The sequence below is a fragment of the Pseudonaja textilis genome, chromosome 3 (genome assembly GCF_049901715.1).
Source record: "Pseudonaja textilis isolate UNSWEBS1 chromosome 3, rPseTex1.2, whole genome shotgun sequence".
NCBI classification, from domain to species: domain Eukaryota; kingdom Metazoa; phylum Chordata; class Lepidosauria; order Squamata; family Elapidae; genus Pseudonaja; species Pseudonaja textilis.
This window is the reverse complement of record NC_141992.1, coordinates 167,646,328-167,662,059: the sequence shown is the minus strand read 5'-3', so window position 1 is coordinate 167,662,059 and position 15,732 is coordinate 167,646,328. Positions and strand designations below refer to the sequence as shown.

The 15,732-nt window shown below is 34.8% G+C and overlaps 1 protein-coding gene across 1 annotated transcript in view; it reads left to right on the top strand.

Annotated features, from left to right (window-relative positions):
* JPH1 (junctophilin 1) overlaps nt 1-15,732 on the top strand; it is a 65,954-nt gene that overhangs the window by 41,769 nt on the left and 8,453 nt on the right. The window contains exons 3-4 of the mRNA XM_026706073.2: nt 8,086-8,204; nt 13,866-14,503. Coding sequence (XP_026561858.1) covers nt 8,086-8,204; nt 13,866-14,503 — 757 coding nt within the window. The remainder of the gene's footprint in view (nt 1-8,085; nt 8,205-13,865; nt 14,504-15,732) is intronic.

Here is a 15,732-nt window from a genome sequence, read left to right as displayed (position 1 = left end):
GCGATATGATTAGATGCTAATATATATAGTGTGATGTTATATTAGATGGATGGATAGATAGATAGATTGATTTTATTTTTCTTTAAATGAGGTTTTTATTTTGTTGCATTGGATAAAATATTAAATCTGTAAGTATTTATTTTTTTAAAGTATGACATAAATTTCAAACTGTGTTTAAAATAGAGATAGCCAGTCTGCCTTGTAGGATCATGAAAAATACCTTGGAAAGTTTCATAAATTTCCAGTCTTACCTATTCATATCTGTGAGTTCATTTATATAACACTTATTTACAGAAATGCTTATTAATGGGCACTTTCCTTCACCATTCTTCCAATTCAAGAACTAAATACTATTATTCCTTTCTAGATAATTGCCATAAAATAGTTTCAATATATTGCCAGTTAAGGGTCGAGCAGTGCATTTTTTAAAAGTATGTAATGATTTATGAAAAGCAAATGGTTTGAAAACAGGATTTAAGCAAAACGTTAGCTACATAAAGTTCTGTATTTAACAGCTATTGAAAAATCTGATAACAGTTTGTCTTCACTATTTATCTTTTTTAAAGTTTATTCTGTAAGTTTTCTATAATACTACTATGAGTTGATACTTATGTATATATCCAAACTCAAGATACATGTTCTTTGAGGCCCACAGGGTTGTCAAACTGGTGGCCCATGGGCCTCATGCATCATAGGCAGGCTATGCCCACCCCAGCTCTGTGAATGGGAAAAACGTTGCAAAACGTCACCTGATGGCAACGAGACACAGCAAGTTTGACACCCTTTTAGGGGATGAAGATGTCATTTTATACTAACTAGCAGTAGCAGCTTTTCATCCTTTCCTGATAGAATCTGCCCATTCTCATTTAATTATCTTAAGAACTCTTTGCAACTCAGACTTAGCAAGTATTGCCAAAAATTTTCAGTTGTCTCAATATAAATCTTCATTGTTTTGTTGTTTTATTTTTAGGATCAATATATGAGCAAATTAATCTGTTGGGAGGCCACCCACTAGAAAGGTCTCAGTTGAGATGGCTCTCAACAGTTTTGATCTGCTGTTCAATATATATTTAGTCATCATGTAGAAAACAAGTTCCATATGAAAGAAACAGAGCAAGAATGAGCTGGAAGAGAAAAAATTATAGGGGCAATTGCAAAATTGAAGCCTTATCTGATAGGAAAACACAAGTCATAAAACTTATAGTCCCCCTCTACAAAAGGTTCAAAATTACTTCGTTAGCAGCAGATGGGGTCTATTAATGAAATGGAGCAATTGTAAAAGGGAGAAATTGTACCTAGTTTAGGAATACAGTTCATATATATGTATATGAGAGAATATGTTTATATTTAAGGGTGGTTTGCATGTTTATTAAAATTGTGCAGACATACGTGCCTATGCATAGAAAAAGTCTATGTATGTTTGTGGAAGTTATATATGGAAGAAAGTTTTCATGTACATATAAATGTGCCTGCACATGCCCTGAAACTTTAATTTCCATCTCCAAATGGTTGTCTTCATGGTTTTACAGTATATCCTCTCAGGAAAAAAAAATTCAAGGCATGCTTTTGTATCATAACTTAGATAAAATAAATGTAACAGATACCAATCTTTGAATCAGGACTCTCAGTCAAAATAAAATTATATTTTTTTAAAAAAACACCAATTTTTCAAAATAATAAAATATTCCTGAAAGATCATCCAGTAATTCCTCCTTTGTTCTTCACCTTTCCTAAATTCTATTAGGATATTTTCCTCTTCATCATTGTTAGTGTGTTGATACCTGATGTGATGTCCAAGAAATTTCAAAGGATATTTAAAGGACCGACGAAGAAACTACACTGACAGCAATAATTTCTATACTTGCCAAATACTTCTTGAAGAAAATTTTAAAGAAGTCAAAAATCTATTAGATGTGGAAAAGAAAGTCCTAAACAGTGTTGAAATATATCAGAAAATGAAGAAATTGTGTAACAGAAATTATTGTTAAAGTAGAAATGCAACCGATGAAGTCCTTGCTCCTCTGTAAATTTGGTTGTTTTCGTGTTGTTACCTAGTTTGGTAATGAAATACCTGTAACAAAACAAACTCAGAGAGCACCAAGGAGCCCGCAGTTCTACCCCAAACTACAAATATTCTCTTCTGTCGATTCAAATAACCTGGATAGTACTTACTATGGGATTTACAAAAGTTTCTAAAGCTTGGAAAAAAAACTTTGTGCTGGAAAAAATAACATTTGAATTGCAATTCAACCCTATGACAGCAACTTGATAAAATAAAGATTAAGATAGCTAGAGGCAAAGGGAAGAAATACAACATTGATCTATTTTATCAAGGTTAAAATAATAGCTATCTGAAAAGTATGTATCTTAAGAACAGCATTTATACTTTTTCTTAAGTTTGTCAAAGATTCTGAATGATCCTCCAGATATTATTTCAACAGCCAAACATATCATGGTTTAGGAATGCTTTGGTGCCTCAGAACCTAGGTGACTTACCAGAATTGAAGAACATGTGAAATCTAATTTGTATGAGAGAATTTGACACCAGTATATCATGCTCCATAGGCTTTCTTAGATGGTAACTATAAGTCAGTTTTGAGCTTCTAGTGACCATGGTTTAAATAACAGATTTTTCTGACTCTTCACTGGCAGACATCTTCAGAGGCAAAATAACCTACTGTGCAGACTGCAGGCTGATTGGCTCCTATCTTTATAGTCATGTGACCTGACTTTTGATTATCTTTAGTTGAACTCATTTCTGATTGGTGCAGGCTGTTGAGACCTGATCCTAATTGGTCATTTTTGTAACATTTGTTCTTAATTGGTCCTTCTTCATTTATGCCAGCCTCTGGTTAGTTATTTTGGACTGCTGATTCCTGATTGGTTCTTTGTTTGTCAACAGTTACTAATCAACCACAACCTAATCTAGTATGAACATTTTTTTGTTGACTGAAGTATTTGCCTAATTTTTCCATTACATTTTAGCCAGTTGTGCATATTTTTATAAATAAATAATTATAAATAACTATAAGCCATACTGCTTTCTGTAACATAAACAGAGGACACTGAAAACTAAATAGAAGAAGAATAGATATGGATCAGGGTAAGAACTAAATTTAAATTTAATTGTATTATAATTGCATTACATGAATACACTTAATGAAATTATCTATTTGTCTATCCTTTTTTTCTTTATCACCACATTTTGCATTCTTTTAATGGCAACTTTAGTGATGATATGACGGCCACTTGGGAGTGGGGTAGGTCATATATACCCTGTTCTAAACAGTTTATCCTCTCCTTGATCTAGGTATCTTGAAGGAGTTAATTTCAGACCCAATTGTATGGTACGCCACTATTCAATCCTAACTGTTAAAAAAAATCACATACTACAATGTGGCTTTTGTTATCTACCAATTTTTCCTCTGTTAATGATATATACCAACTAATTCAGCATATTGAAAAGAATTTCAAAAGCTTTGAATGCCAGCTCTATTTTAAAAAGTGAACACTGGAGAGGTTCTTTTTATAAAAAAGTATAGTTAGATTCATAACTGTGATGACAGAAACAGCACATTCTTATTCCATCTGTTAGTCACTTTCTCCACAAAGATGTGACACACGAATAACTGAAAAATGTCCCCATGTGTAGGAGTTTGCCATTAGAAGGATAAACCATGCATAGGAACACAGTGCTAGTAATTTCCTCTTTGGTACTGCTAGGGTTAGAAAGCAAGACCAAGCATTGTATCTTGTACCATGATGTTATATTGCTTACCTTCTCGCCATTTCTCAAGTATTTGCTTGGCCCAAGAAGAGACAGTTACACCCTTTTAGCAATATTGTACTTGGAAAACAAGGATCAAATCGTCCAAAACATTTTGGCATGGAGTCTAGCTTTTTCATACAGACAATCTTCAACATACGGCCATAATGATTTAGCAACTATTCAAAGTCACAATGGGATTTCCAAACCTGTGCCTGAGGTTACAGCTGTTGCAGCACCTCGCAGTCCCATGATCAAATTTTGGATGTTTGGCAGCCACCCGCACTTATAAATTGCAGGTGCATTTCAACTCTGCATACTTACCTTTCTCCCCTATCTGTGCTCTTTACATTCTTGTCACTCTGTGCTCTACCACCTCAGCTGATCTTCTCCACCATTTTCATTCTTCCAGTGCTGATGAGGCACTGGCTGCTGGGACAGAATTTGGAGTTGGGTTTTAAGCTGCAAAAAAGTGCAAAAAATACCCAAAGGGGCCCAAAAAAACCCTTTGCAAAGAGCTCCTAGGTAAGGCTGGATTTTGCACTCCACAAAAGAGGTGGAAGAGGAGAAGAAATTGATATTTTTTGTCACAGAGCAATGCCCAGCATGACCAAGGACGTTTGGTAAACCTTACCAAATTTTGAATTATTTTTTTTATAGTCAAAGCCCAACCCAGTTTGGTCCAGCAGCCAGGCCAAATTGGGTACACCTCATCAACAGCAGGAACAAGCAAACAATGAAGGTCAACCAGGCAACAAAGCACAAAGTGGTAAGGGTCTCTGGGTGCAGGATGGCAAGGGTGACTGCAGGTGGGACTGGGCAGCTTTCCAGGGCATTTCAAGTAGCCCCAGAACTACGTGGTTCATGGTGGCCAAAAGAGCAGAGATGGAGGGCACTTGAATACACATACATGTTTGTTGATCCAAAGTATGCTGAGCAACTAGAATCTTTTGGGTAGCCCAGATGTATGTATGCACAGATCAAGTTTAATATGTAAAATAGAAATTGCTTGTAAATTGCTTGTGAAACATTTAAAACAGCAGATCTATTTCAGTTTAAATTCATATTATGGAAGTTGTATAGGAAAAAATACATAAATTAACTGGCAATTATGATAATTAGTTATGATGATTTTTTTTCAAGATTAACTTTACCTGAATTTATCAAAGAAGAAAATGAAATGTCTAGGTAGAAGTTAAAGGTGTTCTTGTCATATGAAAAAGTAAAAGCATTTTGTTTTGTCCCAAAGGTGCTTTTCAGGAGCAAACTGGACTTTCTTGCTTTTTCTTTGAAGATGTTTCGCTTCTGATCCAAGAAGCTTTTTCAGCTCTGTCAGGAGAGTGGAGAATGGAAGGATTTATAAACCTTGCAGAAAGCTGGTCATTTGCATCCTTTTAAAAGGTCCTTGAAGCACTTGGAGGTTTATCTTTGTCCTCAGGGTCACTTCCTGGTTCCTGTAATCTGCAATTTTTCTCTGGAAATCCATTCCTCCTCCCACACGATTCAAAAGGTGTTCATCCCAAATTGTATAGCTAAAGTCTGTAGAGATTCTCAGTCATCCAGGTTATGGTTGCCTCAAAGGTGCTTTTTTAGAAAGCTTTCTTGAGACATTTCATTTCTCATCCAAGAAGCTCTAAAAGAATGCAAATGACCATCTGTCTGCAAGGAATATCAATCCTTCCATTCCCCACTATCCTGTCAGAGCTGAAGAAGCATGAGAAGTGAAACGCCTTCAAAGAAAAAAACAAGAAAGTCCAGTTGACTCCTGAAAAAGTACCTTTGGGACCATAACCTGGATGACCATAACCTGGATGACTGAGAATCTCTGCAGCCATTTCTTTTGCTAAATGCAGACTTTGGAATTTTCTGGTTAGGAAGATTTGTCTGCCTCTGCATGTTAACTTGCAAATGCAGTATTAAGATAAAGTCTCCTTTAAGTCAGGCTTGCTCTGGGGAACATTTTGATAGCAATATGGGAGTAGAAGAATAATTCCTCGTCTTCTTCTTGCTGCCTGTCTTTCTCATCATCATCATCATAATCATAATCATCATCATCATTATTTATTTACCAATCTGTTCGCTGGGTATTCTCCATCTAAATGCTGGCTTAAACCAACTTGTTTCAAATTAGAAAATTTAGGCAGTATTATGATTTTCTATTTACTAATGCCTTACTAAAGGCTGGGGTTTATGTCTTAATATAATCTGATTAAAACAGAATAAGAAAAATAACAGAAAAGAAATTTCCAGGTGAAGTAATCGAAGAAATTGTGGAATAAAATAATTCCTAGAAACTAGAGCTATATATTTTTTAAAAAATGGAGTAAGACTTACATTACCATGCATGAATGGAAATAGATTAATGTGTAGGGGTTTTTCTAATAACACTGGGTAACCCTAAAGCTAATTATTTTGATATGTTTTTTACACATCCACATGCATGGATGTGCCCTGTGGTAAATTGTGCTTTGAAACATACACACTTTTTCTATTATTTTCCTGTGATATTACTTGCCTCTATCTTCATATTTTATTTCTGACAGTTATTACTCCCACATCAGTATACTTCTTGTCTTCTTATTACTCCCACATCAATATACTTCTTGCTCATGTTTTAAGCAATGGATAAAGAATATCAGAATGACTGAGATAATAGTAATTGCTGCACGGTTGAATAAGTTTCTGAAATTCATTCATCTTTTTGGTGTGCTAGCTGTTTTGCTTCATTTCTTTTTTAAACAGACATGCAAGTATTTAGAGCAAAGATTAATTTGGTCAGTAGTCTTTTAATATTTTATGTAAAATATTTTGATAAAAGAATTGTATCATCTCAATAGATTTTATATTACCCTGGTTTTTTTCTTAAAATAACAATCAACCTTACTTAATTTATGGGTTGTCTTTAGACATCTATGCAGCTGCTGATGGTATTCATATTAATTCGATAAATCAGTAAGGTTTGTGGTTCTTTTGTTTTCCGGAAGTAGAGATTCCTATGTGGTGCTGAAAGATCCTCAACACTTGACTTTTCTGGTTTCCATTGAGCTGTACCATCCTGGCAACAAGTTTACGAATGAATGAATCCTTTGATCCACAAGATTATAACATGCTGTCAAAGTAGCTGAAAATGTTGGCAATCCTTCTCCTACAAGGGATCTGTTACTTTATTCTTTCATTTAAATACTTCCCTAATAAAATGTTGATTTTATTCATCTTAAGAACTACTAGATTATATCATGTTTATATGACATGAACCAAGTTGAGTTTCTTTTAAGTACAGAAGGCAGAGGTGGTTATTTTAAAAGGTCCTCCCTTCTGCAGGAAACCAGTCCTCAACGAAAGCTTAACGTTACCTCAAATGCTGTAAGAACAATATTGTTGTAAATTTTTAATCTGCAAAATGCTATTTTTTAATTTACTGGGTTTGATATTTAATACACTGTATAATCTTTTTCCAGAAAAAAAATGTATAATAGGACTTGATTATATAGCTTCCTTGTTAGTTTTATTTTAACTATATACAGAAATGGACCAGAAGACATTTACTGGGCCATGTGAAGAATTTGCAGGACATCTAGGCAATAAAATGGCTCAGAGGTGAACATTAGTTGAAGCAGAACTAGCACTATGTTGGGGGCTACTTCTTGCAGTTATCAAGGATGAGTATGAATATGCCAGTTCTAAAGAAATGGGCAAAGTTCTCTACTAATTTGAAGCTTAGATCCCTGTTCTTCATGGTTGTTGAAAGCCTTTAGGAACATGATAGGAAGCTGAGTTTGGATGGTAGTAAATGGTTCTCTGAAGATGTACTTTTGTCTGCCTGAATCTGACCACTTCAGTTGTTATCTATCAGAGGAAAAGAAATGCTGTATTAACTGCATACCATGACAGATTTCTAAACTTCTATCATTTCCCCCTTTTTTTTTCAGAACTAAAAACTCCAAACATCTGGACCCTGTGGTCTTCCAAATATTGCTAAAGTAGATTTCCCAGCAGTCTCCTCATTATTGATTATTTGAGCCAGAAAGTTGCCATTCAACTACATCTGGAGGGTCATAGGTACCCTTCTCTTTACAATATTTAGTTCACTTATGTCAAAATTCTTCAAACATCAGATTGTTTTAATATAACTGTATATTCTGTTACAGAAAATACTAAGAAATGTGTTGATGTGTGTTGTGCAAGAGTTTCAAAATTATTTAACAACAGCAGCCTTTATAGGATGCCTAAATACACATCTATATAATCTCTTTCCAGGAAGGAGAGATCTTCCTGTACCAGAACACTTATGCTCAAGAACATTTCTATGTCCCCTACAGAACTGCACATGCAAGAGCTAAAGCAGATGCTGCAGAACAAGCCTCTCAGTCTGCTCGTCAGGAATGTGATGTTGCTAGAGCAGTTGCCAGAGAACTATCTCCAGGTTTCTATCAACCAGGTGACAGAAGGAATCCTTGCTTTATTTATGTAGTACAATGCATAATATTGCTTTTTAAAATTCATGAATGAATAGCTTTGAGATAATGTGTACAGTAATGTCTTGTAAGAATGCATGTCCTGGGAAAGAGGGCAAGATCCCTAAGGTGGTCATCTTTTTATTACAGAAAGTTATGGTAACTTTTGTGCATTTATAAGTTATTTCCAAGAGAGAAAAAATACTTCACCTTTTAGTATATTGCTAATGTACTGGCCATCCCTGTGTAAATATAATCCTGGCCACCAATCAATCAGCTTGGAGAAAGACTTTGGGGATTTTCGGAAAAGATTCAGTTCTTTACAACAGCTCACCCCTACAACCAGCAGCTTTGAGAGCACATTGTATGTTAATAAGATCTGGTAGTTCCTTTTCTGGCAGTTCCCTCCATTTCCTAACTGCAGCTAAGCACTGCCCTCTTCTTGGGCTAAAATGTCCTGAAAGTCAAAATTGTAGGAAAATATAATTTTAACATTATTCTAGTGGAAAAGAGCTTAACATGAAAAGCAAGATTTCTGACATTTAATGGCCAATCATAGGATAAGTCTGTACAAGTAAAAATCAAAAATGGGATCTATAAATCTAGAACTGTCTGGAAAGAAAAAATTCCAGTAAGACATAGTTATCCTCAATTCTGCATTATATGAGTGTTTCTTCTCTTTAATGAAGTACTGGTCTACCTTTGGACTGGAGTCTAGGCTCAGCTTTCTCCAATCTGATGCCTTCTGAGCTGTCCTACTAAATTTCCATCTATCCAGCATGAGTAGGGAACATCAGGATAGGAACACTGCAAGACTGATGGTCTTTGTAAAATACTGTTTAATTTTAAAACTTTTTATTTGTTTATTTTTAAATTAAGTGCAGGATTCAGTTACCTTTTGAGTCAAACATACTGTATCCTTTGTTAAGGCTGAATGTGAGCTTTCTCTCACATTAGTTACTTTGAGGAAACCCTTTACAGATAAAACCGTATTTACTTCTTGCCATTTTTGGAATGATTTAGCCTCTTTTACTGTTTGTTTTGTGATATATATTTCTGCAAAATATTCTGAGAATTTCAGCTGAATGTGCTATAACAGAAAAAAATGTGTAATGAAATAAGAAAACATAACCTATTTTTAATTATAGATATGTGCATGTACATTTTGTCTAAAAATGGTATTCAATATAATTTAAGAGAATATACTGTATGTAGCTCAGAGTTGAAGTGTGGAGTCCTTACTGTGCTCTGTACTTGGTTGTTTGCTTTCAGATATTTCAATACTTGACTGGATAACATAGGTCTGATAGTCAGGGATAGGTAGTCCTCAACTGATAACAGTTTGTTTAGTGACCATATGATTGGTCCAACTATGCAATAGAATCATGTAATCGCCATTTGTGACCTTCCCCTCTGGCTTTTGACAAGGAAAATCAATAGGGGAAGTCAGAATCACCTAATAACTGCATGATTCATTTAACAACTGTGCTGACTCAGTTCACAACAAAAAAGATAATTAAATTGGGTGCAAATTGCTTAAGAACTACCTTACTTAGCAACAGAAATTCTGGTCCCAATTGTGGTTATAAGTTGAGGAGTACATATAATGAAATGTCTGTAAGCAAATAACCAAACTCAGATCACCAATCAATCAATCAGAATAAATCTGGAAGGAATCTTGGAGGTCTTCTAGTCCAACACCTGCTCAAGCGGGAGATCCTATACCATTTCTGACAAGTGACTGTCCTGTCTCTTCTTAAAAACCTCTAGTGATGAAGCCCCTACAACTTCTGAAGGCAAAAGGTTCCATTGGTTAATTGCCCTGACTGTCAGGAAGTTTCTCCTTAATTCCAGATTTCTTCTCTCTTTGATTAGTTTCCATCTATTGTTTCTTGTCTTGCCTTGTGGTTCTTTGGAAATAAGTTGACCCCCTCCTCTTTGTGGCAGCCCCTCAAATACTAGAATACTGCTATCATGTCACCCCTAGTTCTCCTTTTCTCTAGACTGGTCATATCCAGTTCCTGCAACTGTTCTTCGTATGTTTTTGTCCAGACTCTTAATCACCTTAGTTGCTCTTCTCTGCACTTTTTCCAGAGTCTCAGCAACTTTTTTCTAATGTGGTGATCAAAACTGGATGCAGTGCTCCAGGTGTGGTCTTACTAAGGATTTATAAAGCATACTGATACTTCACGTGATTTTGATTCTATTCCTCTTTTTATACAACCAAGGATTGTGTTAGCTTTTTTGGCTGCTGCTACACACTGATGGGTCATGTTTAAGTGATTGTCCACTAGGACTCCAAGGTCCTTCTCACGGTTGCTTTGAGACAAGGTCACAATTATTATATTGTTATTATAATTAATAACTATTACAATTTATAAATTATAAGGTCACAATTATTATGTTATTATTACTATAAATAATATTATAATTATTATAAATTATTCTCTATCTTGTGTTTTAAAAAGTAACAAGAACATAGTTTTTTATCAATGCATATACTTTTATTTATTTTACTTTATTCAATATGACTCAGGCATTTTGTTGCCATTTTTCGCAAGTAACTGTCATTGTACAAAGTTGTGAGAGCAGATCTATCTTGGGCTCAACAGAAATAACTCACAAACATTGGATTTTCAGCCAGCACAACTCCGCAGATGTTCTGAAGTTCAACAACAAAAGAGGGAACCATTCTTTAAAGCCCATTTGATTTAAGTTTCACATAAATTTAGTCTCAAAATGTTCATAATCCTAACTTTAAAAAAACATGCTAGGTCAAAGATTCCTATATATCCATGTTAATGTGTGCTTTTCCAGCCTGAGTCAACAGAAAAGATATCATTGTATGAGTTGTACCGTCCAATGGTCAGGCTCTAATCTGCTACAGTACAGTAAAGTTATTTGCAAGAGGTTCACTCCTTACAGCTGTATTGCAGAATAATTTAAGATCAGGTGGAGTTCATTTTTCTCTCCCAGTCAGCATCACCACCCAGTGGGAAAAAGCATCACTAATCACTCTCCTTAATATGTGGTGGGGCAGGCCTGGGCAAGTACAGGTAACTGCTTCGAATTGAGATTTAGCCACCTGCCAAGATATCCAATAGGTAGACAAAGCAGAGGTGCTCTGGAAGACTTGCTAGGTAAATCCATGTCCAAATCTAATTGAAGATGATCTGTCAGTCATAGTTTTATTGACATTGGGAGATTACCAATAACCTATCTTAAAACTATACATTTTAGACCGTATAATTAGGAAAGAATCCTATAATACACCTGATCTGCTAGTTTTCTAGAACAGCCTTTAAATGTAGGAGAAGAGGCAATTCCATTAACAGAATATCTTAGTTGTATTCAATCCAATAATTTCTAACAATTTACTAAAAGCTGTCTTCTATCTTACGCTACATTTTAATGATTTCAAAGGTTTGTATCTTTTTAAAATAAAACTTTGTTTGTGAAAATTGCAAAAATAAACAGACTATAAAATAATACCCAAATTAAAACCAAACCAGAAAAGAAAATACAGTTTTTTAAAGTTCCTTTAAATGGAATTTGACAGATTGCAATGGTAAAAATCTTAATATTAAAATTTCTCTCCCAGTCAGCATCACCAGCCAGGTGATATAAACATCCCATAGATATTTAAGATAAAGACAATAGGAACTATAATGGTTCTTAATCAGCTTACAATGCTCAGTTAAAACAGAGATTAAAAAAAAATAAAACCACCCTTCCCCACCTGGCACCAGATCTAACAGCCTGTCAGCTCAACCCACTTCTTAGCCCAATGCCTGGGAGAAGACCCAGCTCTTTACAGCATTCCTTCTGCCTTCTGCCACATATCGTGCACATTTTTTCTACTTCGGGTCTTCCAGGACAGTGTTAGATTTCTTTAGGCTATACTGATGTTTTCTCTTGGACTGACAGCCCAGCATTTCTGGAGAACACCAGGAAACATTGTAATTGGGAGACTATATTAATACTATACTTTTTAAAACCTGCTGTTGTATTGATACTAATAGATTCAGGAACAGGGAGAATTGCTCTGAAAATATGCACGTTAGTTTGATGTATGAATGCTGGACAATTTTTTGCCACCTGTATTTGTGTTTCATAGTTAATGCTACACAGTATTTGTATATTTTTAGAACAAATTTTTGTCCAGTTTTAAATTAGCCCCTTACAGGGCAAAATTAGTTTATAGTTGGGGTGGGGTTTTTTGCAGTGCATAGTGGGTATGCAGATCATGACATATAAACTAAAAAAATAGCACAACACTAATTATTCAATAAAGACACAAACTGTAAGATAAAGGAATGCTGCTTAGCTAATCTGGGTGTGTGTGAGTATGTGCACACAGACACATCATTGCAGAAATGCATAGCTTAGGGTTTAATTAGAAGTGAATTTTGATTAAATGCCGGTGAAATTCACAACACCTCCAAAAACCACAGAGACAGATTGTTAACAGTACCAAAATAATATCAGCTATACTGCTTTTATTATACAAAGGTAGGAGATGCTGGGAATTTTAATGCTTTTAATAAACAAAAGAAAAAGAAAAATAGAAAGAAAGAGCAATTGGGGGAAAGCAAGAAGCTTAAATTAATCAAAATTAATGCTGTGAAACTAATTTAGAGGTGATAGAAGTCAGCACATTATATGAGAAACCTGATCCTGCACCCATCAAAGTTAACTGTGAAACACTGCAGGCTCAGCCCATGTAATTGAAATGTGATACAAGTGCAAAAGTGCTAATGCTATTTTAGACTGTGTATGGAAAAGCAGAACGTCATGGAGAAGCAAAGTGATAGTCCTTTCTCTGCATATGTCTGCATTGGATATTGGCAATTGCAGTACTGAAAAGATGGAGAGAAGGTGAAAGGAATTAAAAGTAATAGTAATGGTACAAGTGAGATTTCATTCTGGAAGCTGCTTTGGAAAAATGATCTTGCAGCCTGTGTTGCCTTGCAGAAGTTACTGTACATGTTTCAAATAGTGGAAAACTTAATTTTTACTGACAGTGTTACAACAATTCTTATTGTTCACAGATAACTATTTTTAAAGTTAACTTTTATTTCTGATATAATAATCGACATATATGGACTTAATTGTTAAATAGTATCTGTGAATTATTTATTTTTTATCCTATTTAGAAAGCACCCATCTCCTCACAAGTGAATGTAATTTACTGATATGGATATGTAGTGGCAGTTATTTGAGTTCAGAAATACAAATTTTGATATAAAATTCTAAATACTGTATACTGACACCGGTTAGGAAACCAATAATTTTAGAAGTGTATTTCACTATCAGTAGCAGTCATTATTGAAAGAAAAGCACAAATATAAAAATACTTATAACCAAGTTTCTCTTTTCTTACAATAATAAGAAAATATGGAAATCTTTAATTCTTAAGGAAAATAATTCATAATTACAAAACAAACTAAAAATAACAATTCTAAAATATTACTAGGATATTATTCCTATTATGGATTTTTGCATTTTTATTATGGACATTATAAGTATCTTTTGTTACGTGGACAAAAAGGGATTTCCAGTAAGAAAGCCGATAGATTGCCTTCTTGTTGCTTCAATAATTTAGTACATCACTCAAGTTATTCTTGATTTGTTTTTAATTTCAGGTCCTGATTATATTAAGCAGCGATTTCAAGAAGGCGAAATTAAGGAAAAACTGGAAGAAAAAGCTCAGGAAAATCCTCCTACACCAAAAGAATCTCCTCATTTCTATCGAAAGGGCACTACACCTCCTGGGAGTCCAGAAGAAAGCCATAAGCATAGCTCAGCCTCCTCTGCCAAGCCTTCTCCTGCAGAACAAGGAAGAAAACAGAATTCCACCCCAGAAGACAGACTTATTCAAGAAAAAAAGAATTTAATAAGTGAAAACATTGTATCAGTAGTCCACAAACCTGTTTTTTCTAAAGCACCTGTTGTGAAAGAGGAAATGATGGCCAAACACCACCAAAAGTTGTCACCTCGCAACAATCCCAAAAGCAAAGAGAATGGAGAGTTGCACGATCATTACCATGGGTATTATGTGAAAACTAATCCAACAGTGTATCCATATGAGCTTGGGGAAGACGAGGACCATAGCAACCCATCATCTTCAGCAGTTAAACCATCACCACCATCTCAAAAACCAAGCCCCACCAGAGCTGGTAATCAATTAGATGCCAAAGAATCATTAAAGAAATTGGAATCCTCTGCACCAAAGACTCCAGCTAATAATGACTTTTCTTCAATGGAAAATGAAATCAGTTTGGTAGGTATGGTAGACTGAAAGCACTATAAGGAATGATTAAAGAATGTTTAGTCTATAAGCAAAAGTCGCCACGGCCAATTTGCCACAGGACAACTCACCACAGGACAGCTCACCAGGGGATAATTCAGTACTGTATTAAACTCAGTCACTTTTATTACCGGTGACCACATTTTCATCTAAATTATTGCATTTTGGGGTTGACTTTATTTTATTATTATTGTCCATGGTTCTTTTGAAATTAATTTAACTTTTGTATTTGTTGAGTTGTCCTGCAGGAGTTGGCTGTGGCGAGTTGGCCACATTGACTTGGTGTAGGAGATGGTGTAACCTTCAAATATTTGTAGGCTTATTCTATAGAAAAGGAAGTGGGCTTGTTCTTTGTTGCCCCAAAGACCAGAACTAGTAAGTTAAAACTTCAAGGAATATTAACATTTCTATCAGGAAATTCCTGATTATATGAAATATCAATCAGTGGAAAAAGTTGCCACATGAGCTGAGAATGAAAGTGACATCTCCTTACTTGGAGATCTTCAAACAGGCTGGATAATTAATTGTCAGAGTTACTGTAGTACATTCTGCCCTGACAGAATTTCCCACTGCACTTCTTATACCAAAGAAAATCTGTGCGGTGTTGAGTTTCTTTCTTGTTTCTTTCCTGGGCTAAATTAATCTTCATTTAACTACTAATATATTTCTTCTTCAAGGTTAGCTCATTACTTGTCTGTACTGTCAGGATTGTAAACAGAAAATCTTACCAGAAACATAATCACAAAGTTCGCTATCTAAAATAATGGACATAAAGTCTTAGTATATGTGACATGTTTGGGAATAAAGTATTTTGAATGATTAAAAAATGAACTGTTTGAGCTCAGTCACACAAAATTTATTTGGAGAAAAAACGATAAAGCATTTGAAAAAAAAATACATTGTCAGCCATTAAGCTTGAGGTTAGTGTTATTATTTTGTGGTTTGTGACAGCAAATGTCAGAGGAACTATTGTGTAGATGGAAAATGGATTCAATTAAATATTAAAGCATTCTAAGATGAGATTGGAGAAAAAGGGAGTACAAGATAATAACCAGGTACACAGTGGGGAACATAATGAAATGCTTGAGTGTTTTAAATTTTTAAACCTTTATAGAGATGGTCTTCAACTTACAACCATTCAATTAATAACTATTTGAAGTTATAATAGTGCTAAAAAGTTATTTGCGACTGATCCTCATACT